Consider the following 9,595-nt stretch of genomic DNA (forward strand, 5'->3'; position numbering starts at 1 on the left):
ACCTAACTCCGACACCGCTTCCAACGTCTCCAACTCGCCTTTTTCCCCACAAACATGCATCATGCGCCCCAGATGGCCGAAAGACGCCGCCCAGACGACGCTCTGGCCCACACGCTGCCCTGGACTATTCCCCGGCGCCGCACGTGGGTCCGCCGCCAGGAAGAACACACACAACCGCCCTCATTCTCCTACTCACCGGCCTTGGGATAAAAAAGACTCTGCGGTCCCCGCTCCGGTCCAGTCAGTTCTCTCTTTGACTCATTCTCCTCGACGTCTACTCGATCTCTGTCCACCCTGGCGTCGAGAACCCAAACTTCATTGAATCAGAAAAAAGTTCTCCCAAGGCCACCATGGTCGGTCTCAAGGTCGTCGAGGACCGCCCTACGCCGTCCGCAGTCTACAACTGGCGAGTCTACGCATTGGCCGCCGTTGCTTCATTCGCATCATGCATGATTGGATACGACAGCTCCTTCATTGGCACCACGCTGAGCCTCAACTCCTTCGAAACCGAGTTTGGACTGGACAAAATGTCCTCTTCGCGGTTAGCCCTGGTCCAGGAAAACATCGTCTCCGTCTTCCAAGCCGGCGCATTTTTTGGATCCCTCTTCGCCTACATCAGCAGCTACTACTTCGGCCGCAAGATTTCGCTCCAGATTTTCTCGCTCATCTTCGTCGTCGGATCCGCCTTGATGCTCGGCGCCAACGGTGACCGAGGACTCGGGTTGATTTACGCTGGACGCGTTCTCGCTGGCATCGGTACAGGCGGCGCGTCCAACATGACGCCCATCTACATTTCCGAACTCGCACCGCCTGCTGTCCGTGGTCGGCTCGTTGGAATCTACGAGGTCGGCTGGCAGATTGGCGGTCTCGTCGGCTTCTGGATCAACTATGGCCTGAGCGAGACCATGGCCCCGAGTCACAAGCAATGGTTGATCCCGTTCGCCATCCAGCTCATTCCCGGTGGTCTGCTCTTCTTGGGTGCTCTGTGGATCAAGGAGTCGCCCAGATGGCTGTTTTCTCAGTACAGGAGGGACGAGGCGATGAAGAATCTTTGCTGGATTCGCAACCTGCCTGCTGATGACGTCTACATCATTGAGGAGGTCTCGTTCATTGAGACGGCAATCGAGGAGCAACGTGCCAATCTTGGTCGTGGCTTCTGGAAGCCCTTCCACGTAAGTCAAAGTCGGTATGCCTGAATGCTCCTTGTGCTTACACATATTTACTTAGGCTGTCGCACGCTCAAAATCAATCCAATGGCGCTTTATTCTTGGTGGCTCGCTGTTCATGTGGCAGAATGGATCCGGAGTAAGTTCAATTGCCCCTCCAAAAAAAAAAAAAAAAAAAACAAGCCCCTTTTCGCTCTCCTTTCCCAACCACCTTCACCCACAACACCACAAGCAACACAAACCTTCATCGAGCAGTCAGCTAACGCCCCCAGATCAATGCTATCAATTATTATTCACCCACGGTCTTCAAATCCATCGGTTTAACGGGCGAAAATTCATCTTTCTTGACCACTGGCATTTTTGGAGTTGTCAAGACAGTTGTAACGTTCATCTGGCTCTTTTTCCTCATAGACAACGTCGGCAGGCGCAACATGCTACTCATTGGAGCATTTGGCGGTAGCTGTTGCATGTGGTTCATTGGTGCCTACATCAAGGTTGCCAATGTCAGCAGCACTAGTGCAACTGAAAACGTCGGAAAGGGTCTGGATGGCGGTGGCATTGCAGCCATCTTCTTCTTCTACCTCTGGACTGTTTTCTACACCCCATCTTGGAACGGAACTCCTTGGGGTAAGTTGGAATCACAATCGGGAGTGATCAATCGCTGACAAATTCTGCCAGTCTACAACTCGGAAATGTTCCCACAAGAAGTTCGTTCTCTTGGCCAGGCTTCGGCGGCCGCAAACAACTGGCTCTGGAACTTTATCATCTCCCGCTTCACGTAAGTGCTTGTTGCACAATCAAAAAGACGGTACTGACAGTCGTCGCAGCGCTCAAATGTTCCTCAAGATGAAGTACGGCGTATACTTTTTCTTCGCCAGCCTCATGTTGATGTCCGTCGTCTACGTGTGGTTCCTCGTGCCAGAAACAAAGAGTGTCCCACTCGAAGCCATGGATAGGTTGTTCGAGATCAAGCCGGTCCGCAAGGCCAACAAGACGATCATGGAAGAGCTCCACGAGACGGACGAGAGGTTCCGATCCAACGTCGAAGCAGTGGCGGTATCAAAACCAGAAGAAAGATACATCGAGAAGGTGCGCGATGATGATGATTGAACAACAATCACCACTCTATGATTTTGACGCAAAGTTGACGTTGATGAAATTTTTAGGAAGGGGGTTCCAGTTCAGACGAGCTGGGTGCATGAAGCTACGTGTACAGTCAGATTTTGTTTTATACTTTGGGATGATAGAGCTAGCCGGCCTCTGTAAAGCAGCGCGGCTACTACGACATGAAATGTACAGAACCACAGCATTTGCCTTTTCATCTGAGAATTTCTGCTGCTCGGCCGGCTGTTTCTGTGAGATTTGCGCAACGTGAGACGAACTTCTGCACGTCAAGACATCCGCAAAGTATATACGAAGGCCACACCCCCCCAATTTTTGAGGCCTCCCAGTCCCATTCTCAGTCAAGCGTGCAGCGTTTTCAAACACTTCCACCGATGCCACGAAGACTGCTTGTCACCCCTGACAAAAGGTATGAATACTCCCTATACCGTCCTTTTCCTGCTGACTACGAAACCAATCTCGCCAATAATTGAGTGGGCAAGGACTACTCTCAATTTGAAAAGCGTATGATGACATCTAATCAAGTCTACAGGAGGACCGCCTTACCAATCTAATCTCTAGTTCGTATTCAGAGTACGCTGCGAACTTGCACCGTCCGGTCCAATCCCTTGGCCTGCAACGCCTTGCGGATAGCGACGGCGACTTTGACGGCAGAAAGGCCATCCGCACCTGTGCAGCGCGCTTTGCCTTGCCCTCTGAGCACGCTCACGAGATTCTCCACTTGCAAGTCAAAAGGCGCCTTCATCTCCGCCTTGGACAGCAAAGTGTCAAGAGCAATCGTTTCCTCCGTCAGCGGGCTGGACCACGACTTCTCCACCGGCACCGCGTACGACGTCATGCGCAGATCTGGAACGCTCAACGACGCGTCGGTGCCAAAAATGCGGTAAAAGTCTCTCCCAGTGCGGGGGATGAGCGGATTCTCGCCTGCAATCGCATGATGAGCCATCACAACATCACAACGCCCATGCCGTCACCTTGTGGACTGAAGCGGCATCTTCACGGGCGGCGGAGATAAGAGGAATTGGTTCAAAGACTTACCCGTTCCCATTTCAAACCCATGCGCGCTGACCACCGCATCACAACAGATAAACGTGCCCACGGCCCCACTCTCAAACCTCAACAGCACGGCCGCGCCCTCGTCCGCCTCGAATCCCCTCGTCTTTGCCGTTTCCTCTGCAGTGACGCGCTCAACGGGACCGAACAAATATTGCAGCACGTCGAGATCATGGATCAAATTAATCCAGACGGCACCGGCGCTACGACGCCATTCGGTTGGCGGGTCAAAGTAGGTCGGTGGCTTGAACAGTGTCCAGAGACCAGACACGGCGATGACGCGGCCGAGGCGGCCGGACTCAATGATGCGCTGAGCGGCCGTGACGAAGGGGTTGAAGCGTCGGTGGTGGCCAGTCAGGAGGTGCAAGTGTAGCTGCTCTGCGCGGCGGACCAGCTCCGCGCCACTGGCAATGTCGATTGATAGTGGCTTCTCGCACACGACATGGATGCCGGCATTGAGCAGCTCGGTAGATACTGCTACATGCGTGTGGTTGGGCGTGCAGACAATGGCGGCGGCGGGCTTGTCATCAGACGAGACCATCGCCTGGATTGAGGGATAGAGGTTTACCCCCAGTTCTGAAGCGACCTTGGCAGCTGCCGGATTGGGGTCTACGATGCAAGATAGTGTGGTTGAGGGGTTTGAGAGAACTGCCTGCGCGTGGCGTGGGCCAATGAGCCCAGTGCCCACGACGGCGACGGAAATGGTGTTTTGTGAAGACATGCTCAGAAGAACAGCAGCTATCCTTGATCAAAGAGGCTTGGAAAGGAGGATGAGACTTTGCGATCTTCTCTGAACATGAAACGAAGCCACTAATGTTGAAGTGACAAAAGTGAAAACTCAAAAATTGAGCTCAGCTGGCCTCGGCGCAGTCGAAAAAGGAAAGCGATAGTGGAGTGGAGTTGAGATTTCGCAGGCTCCACAAGACTCGCAGCAATTACTCAGCATTACTTTATACTTGCTTTGAGACATCGTGGGGGACTCAGAGATCGTCTTTAGGACTCCCATTTCCCCAGAGTGCAAACGTACTGCATTGCGGGGCCGCGAGGTGATCATGAAGGAGGAAGGCAATTGAGCCGAGCGGACCGGGAACCGAAGATAGCCGTCCGGGAACCGACCGGGAAGTGACGAATCGGGTCGTACGCGGAACAATCTTTAGCCTTCTCGCCTTCCTGACGTTACCTCGTACCGGCCTTCGTCGCGTGTACCGTGCCTGCATCACTGCACAGCCAGCGCGATGACATTTTCCACGTCCTTTGAACCAACTGCTCGTCTGTTTCTGAGTGACAGACGTGTGGGTACAGGCGGAGTAATGATTGCCAGCCAGCGCCTGCCAGCCGGAACGGCCCAAGAACTGCATTCCGTGGAACTCGTGGTTGGACAGGACTCTCTGGCGCAGCTATATCTCTCAGCTCGTCGCCTGTTGCTTGGCTGAGAAGGGGGAAAGCCGACTTGATTTGTTGACCAAGAAGAAACAGAAGTACATCGACCCCTTTTATCGCCAGGCCGGCCAGGCACCACTTCTCGAAAATCGCCGAGCTGATTCTGGGCTTCTCGAAATTCCATCCTTTCGCTCTCCTCCCTTCAAAAAAGTGCCCGACCTCGACGCATTCCGCGGGCACATCATCGACTAAAAGAGATCCACTTCTTGCGACCATCCTCTCCACCATCAGTCATCACATCACTTGCTCAGTCACCGATCTCGACCCACCTATCAATCATCCATCATGCCGTGTCGCGCTGCCATATCGAGCATGTCGCTCGGCCGTGCCTGGGTGCACTCATTAACCGCCAAACTGGACCAAGCGGCAGCCCACGGGATCAAAGGCATCGAATTCTTCTACGAAGATCTCGAGTATTTGGCGCGCGAGTTTCCAGGCGGCGCGACAGCCGCCAACCAGCTGCGCGCCGCCGTGTTGATCCGCCAATGGTGCGACGTGCGCGGCATCACCATCATCTGCCTTCAGCCGTTCATGCACTACGAGGGCCTGCGAGACCGCAGCGAGCACGCATCACGAATCGAGCAGATGCGGTTGTGGATCCGGCTGGCCAAAGTGCTCGAGACAGACCTCATCGCCATTCCATCGTCGTTCCTGCCTGCCTCACAGGTATCAGAAGACATCAACCTCATGGTCGAGGACTTGCGCGAGGTCGCCGACATGGGTGCCAGAGAGTATCCGCCCATGCGCTTCTGCTACGAGGCGCTCGGTTGGGGCACCCGCGTCGACACGTGGGAGCGCAGCTGGGACATTGTCAAGCGCGTCGACAGACACAACTTTGGCCTCTGCCTCGACACCTTCAACATCGCGGCGCGCATCTATGCCGACCCGGCCGCGGACAGCGGCAAGACGCCCAACGCGGACGACGAGGTGCGCGCGTCGATGGAGCGGCTGGTCGCCGACGTCGACGTGCGGAGGCTCTTCATGGTGCAGCTCGTCGACGCAGAGCGACTGGCCAGACCGCTGAGGGAGGACCACGAGTTCTACAACGCCGAGCAGCCGGCGCGCATGAGCTGGTCGAGGAATTGCCGTCTGTTTTACGGCGAGAAGGACGAGGGCGCCTACCTGCCTGCGAAGCAGATTGCCGAGGCCATCATCCACTGCCTCAAGTACGAGGGCTGGGTCAGCATGGAGCTGTTCAACAGGTGCATGGCGTACGAGGATCCGGACACGCCGATGAAGCTGGCGCAGAGGGCGGCCGTCTCGTGGAAGAAGTTTGTACGAGATTTGGCGATTGAGGACGGGGATGCGGTGCCCTCGTATCAGTTTTCAGAGCCACACCATCGGCTTTAGGAGTGCATGTGTAAGAGGGTCGGCGGCGTTTATTTTCTAGAAGATACCACTGCAAGCAAGCACATTCTGAATTTATGCCTGGCTTGATTTTCCAACTCTTTGACGTGGTCTGCGGCTTTGTGTGATTGTAACTCTCCGACAGCAGCGCCGGAGACCGAGACTTGGCTCGAAAGTCTCACACTGTATGAGAGGATAGATAAGCAAGGTCTGCGATGTCGGAGAAGTGCGACTGGGGAAGTCTTCGAGCACTGAGTGCGAGTACTTCTGAAGTATTCAAGTTCTGCATGGCTGTGGCGACCGGATGCGTTCATCAACCCCTTGAAGAAAGGAACGGGGATCGTTGAAGCTGTACGCGCCACAAGCTTCGCATCCAGTCTCAAGCGAATTTTGCATTGAACGCAAAACAAAACTGCGTGGCTGAGGAAGCAAGCCAAAAGAAACAAAATATTGTCAGACAATGTGCACTCAAACGATCATGGCAAGTAGTGGTCAGAGATCAATCGTCCACACCGACGTCTCTGGCTGGTATAGTGAGCCTTAGCTTCTTAGAAACCGTTTTAGAGTCTTCAAAAAATTGATGCAGCAGGTGAGAATTGAACTTGAAATCTCTTTGAAACTTGTTACGTCCCTTGCTTGGGATAGCTCAGTAGTGCTATACTTGAACAGGTGTATTGGGAGCTTGATACCTAGCGTCTCTTGATTGAAACGATTGGTGATTGAGAGAATCTTCAGTACCATTCGACCTCGACGACATCCGGGCTCGTAAATATTACACAAGAATTGGCGTTGATTCGCCAGAGTGTGGGCCCCATTATCATGAGGCTATTGCCACCAAATTATATAGTTCTACAGTTGTGGAAATAATGAGCCGAGCAACAACGTCAAATCAAAGGCAGAGAGAGCATGGGCTGGGGATTAAGTCATTGACAGAAACAAGGAGAGCAGTTCCCTGCTCTCAGGGGTTGTACAGTGGGTGAAGGAGGAGGGCAAGAAATTTCCGGGTCCTGTTCAGAGAGATGAGGTCTTCGAAGGCGAGGAGGACAGGAGCACTCGAGCATCTCAAGTGCATCCAAGAAAGAGCGTTGAGACACAATGTTTCCACAAGTTTTGGGCAGAAAGTGACAAGAAGTCTGATTCATTTGCTCCTGGAAAGATCCAAATCCGTTTCCACTTCACAGGAGTTAAACGATGGCCCCTCCATTCAGTCAGCCCGCCGCTCTCGACCATGAAACACAAGATGTACAAGCAGATCACCACTTTTTGAGATTTTGCAACCGCCTCATGACCGACTCACGCGCCTCGTCATCCTTGCTCATCCTGTCCATGAAGCATTCCAACACCTTTTCCCGCATCAACCTACGCGGCGCCCTTCTACCCGTAAACAGTTCGAACTGCGCAAAGCCTTGTTCGGGAAGCAGATCCAAGCCGTCCATGGCGACCCAATTGCTCTTGCTCGCGGCGCGGATCTGCTGCAAAAGCGGCGTGTTGAGCGTCTTGTAGCCGAGCTCAAGGACCACGCCGCCAGTCTTGGAGCCCATCCACTGCTGAGGCAACGTAAAGTAGGGGGCGGGCGAGTCACCCACGGCGTGCGTCGGGATGCAAGAGACGACGATGGTTGGATAGCTGTGGCGGGAGATGGGCCAGGGATCGCCAACGGAGTCGAGTAAGCAAAACTCGGGGAGCTCTCTCTGCGCCAGCGCCGCAAGACCGCTTTGATGCTGTGCGCGGAAGTGTTCGGCGAGAAGCTGAGCATTGGACTTGGTCCGGTTGTAGATGTAGATGGTGCGCACACCCATGTGGATCAGTGCATACACAGCTGCCCGCGCCATGCCACCCGCACCGACGATCAAGCCAGTCGTTGAGGGGCTGACAGAGTTGGCAGGAGAAAGCCCCTGCCCGATGCAAGCTGTGATGCCAATCCAGTCGGTGTTTTCGCCATACAACTTGTTCACCTGTCCGGCCACACCCCTTTCTTCCAGTAGGCCAAGGACTCCGGGGATGCTTCCATCATCGTTCAGCCGGCGCACGGGAAGGATGGTGTTGACTGCGCCAATAGCTTGTGCATGCTGGCTAACTTGGTTCAGACTGTGCATAATGTCGACCTTGAACGGCTGGCTGATACTCGCACCTCCAAAATGGCCGTCTTTCAGGATAGCGTGAATGGTTTTCAGGTCCGGAATTTGATGGATATCATAAGAGTGAGGCAGACCCAAGGCTTCGTACGCGGCGTTGTGCATTGCTGGTGACAGACTGTAGCCCGCACTGGCCCCGATGATGTAGAATTGCATTTGGTTAAAGACAAAACAGCCATAGAGCGCTTTCGTGGCCGATTGGGCCGTCATGATGGGATGGCCGTTGCTGTCCCAATTGTACTCATCATGATCCTTAGTGACCTCAGGAGTCGTGACAGCAGTAAGAGTCTTGTTGAAACATGCGGTGACTTGCCCGCGGTTTGTATTCGAGTATGCGATGACGGGCAGTTTTCGGCCAGGTAGGCGTTCGATCTGGCGCTTGAATTCTTGAATTTCGAAGACATCATCCAGTGATTCATAGGTTGAGCAGTTCCGCGTGAAGCGGACTAAATCGCATCCCAAGTCTTGGGCCTGTTTGTACACTTGGACCAAGCTCGGATCCTGCCAAGTGATTTTTTGGTCTCGGAAAGCAAAGTGCCCGATGATTCTTGTCTGAGTCCTTCTTCTCGTGATATCGCGGAGAACTTGCTCGCCATTTCGTTCCATACATCTCCGTCCCAGATCAAAGGTGAGATACTCGGGACATAGATCAAGAGAGCGGCGGACAGTTTCAAAGTAAGCGTCCAGGGTCTCAGTCGGTGGGAACATGGCATGATCCACGTGAACTATGATTGGCAGCGAGTCGCTACGGCTTCGTAACCGTGCAACAGCACTTGCTAAGCCGTTGGGATGCTGCTTGTACTTCGGCAAACGCAGAATTTCAGATCGCGAGTCCAACACCAGCTCCAAGGCGTCCACGCCTGTTGTCAAGGTTTCCAGGTCAGGAGTCCGATTGAGCGTAAATATTGGCACAGAAGCGGCATATGTCCATGACCGCAGGTGGACGGGAATTCCGCAAAGAACTGGATCCATGTGGTACGACGCACTGCCCGGGAAGATCAAAGAGATGAGTTTCAAGAAATGTTGCTCGACATTCTTGAGTGCCAGAAATGGAGGTAATGATCCCATGGATTGAGAATTCGTGCCGGGCCGTGTTGGTCTAGGGTGGAAGTCGCCGTCGGGGAGGACTGGCAGCTGAGAAGGTGCGTTGTAGAACTCAAAGTTGCAGCAAGACCTCATCACTTCCTCAGCAGCGCGGAGAATGTTTCCGAATCTAGCCTCGTCAGAGATACTCAAATATTCTTGGATGCTTTGAGAATCTCGGACGATGTGGATGACCGGATGCGACTTGGAGTATTGCTGCAGATACTTTTGCACATTTTGTTCCATCGA

General features: G+C 53.8%; 5 protein-coding genes across 5 annotated transcripts; 2 read left to right on the plus strand and 3 right to left on the minus strand.

The window, feature by feature from the left end:
- Nucleotides 1-350: 350 nt before the first annotated feature.
- On the plus strand, nucleotides 351-2,276 carry BKA78DRAFT_330324 (general substrate transporter; the record flags this gene model as incomplete). The annotated part of the gene is made up of 5 exons (XM_066889763.1): nucleotides 351-1,172; nucleotides 1,228-1,305; nucleotides 1,439-1,793; nucleotides 1,845-1,944; nucleotides 1,994-2,276. The coding sequence occupies 5 exons, from the start codon at nucleotides 351-353 to the stop codon at nucleotides 2,274-2,276; spliced, it is 1,638 nt and encodes a 545-aa protein (XP_066746272.1).
- A 580-nt stretch (nucleotides 2,277-2,856) lies between these two features.
- Nucleotides 2,857-4,062, minus strand: BKA78DRAFT_248734 (quinate utilization oxidoreductase QutH; the record flags this gene model as incomplete). The annotated part of the gene is made up of 2 exons (XM_066884417.1): nucleotides 2,857-3,212; nucleotides 3,327-4,062. 2 exons carry the CDS (start codon nucleotides 4,060-4,062, stop codon nucleotides 2,857-2,859), a joined length of 1,092 nt encoding a protein of 363 aa, XP_066746273.1.
- A 1,004-nt stretch (nucleotides 4,063-5,066) lies between these two features.
- Nucleotides 5,067-6,131, plus strand: BKA78DRAFT_330326 (xylose isomerase-like protein; the record flags this gene model as incomplete). Its single annotated transcript, XM_066889764.1, has 1 exon — nucleotides 5,067-6,131. The coding sequence occupies one exon, from the start codon at nucleotides 5,067-5,069 to the stop codon at nucleotides 6,129-6,131; it is 1,065 nt and encodes a 354-aa protein (XP_066746274.1).
- A 1,128-nt stretch (nucleotides 6,132-7,259) lies between these two features.
- BKA78DRAFT_308285 (uncharacterized protein) lies at nucleotides 7,260-8,496 on the minus strand. Its single transcript, XM_066887930.1, has one exon. The coding sequence runs from the start codon at nucleotides 8,471-8,473 to the stop codon at nucleotides 7,382-7,384; it is 1,092 nt and encodes a 363-aa protein (XP_066746275.1). The 5' UTR covers nucleotides 8,474-8,496; the 3' UTR covers nucleotides 7,260-7,381.
- An 85-nt stretch (nucleotides 8,497-8,581) lies between these two features.
- Nucleotides 8,582-9,271, minus strand: BKA78DRAFT_308287 (uncharacterized protein). Its single transcript, XM_066887931.1, has one exon. It carries the CDS (start codon nucleotides 8,974-8,976, stop codon nucleotides 8,710-8,712), a length of 267 nt encoding a protein of 88 aa, XP_066746276.1. The 5' UTR covers nucleotides 8,977-9,271; the 3' UTR covers nucleotides 8,582-8,709.
- Between the last annotated feature and the right edge of the window lie 324 nt (nucleotides 9,272-9,595).

The sequence above is a fragment of the Phyllosticta capitalensis genome, assembly GCF_038381095.1.
Source record: "Phyllosticta capitalensis strain CBS 128856 chromosome Unknown BKA78scaffold_3, whole genome shotgun sequence".
Lineage (NCBI taxonomy): Eukaryota > Fungi > Ascomycota > Dothideomycetes > Botryosphaeriales > Phyllostictaceae > Phyllosticta > Phyllosticta capitalensis.

What these genes read in the sequence shown, in the direction of transcription:
- BKA78DRAFT_308287 (XM_066887931.1), bottom strand. Translation starts at nt 8,976, where the DNA reads ATGCCATGTTCCCACCGACTGAGACCCTGGACGCTTACTTTGAAACTG.
- BKA78DRAFT_308285 (XM_066887930.1), bottom strand. Translation starts at nt 8,473, where the DNA reads ATGACGGCCCAATCGGCCACGAAAGCGCTCTATGGCTGTTTTGTCTTT.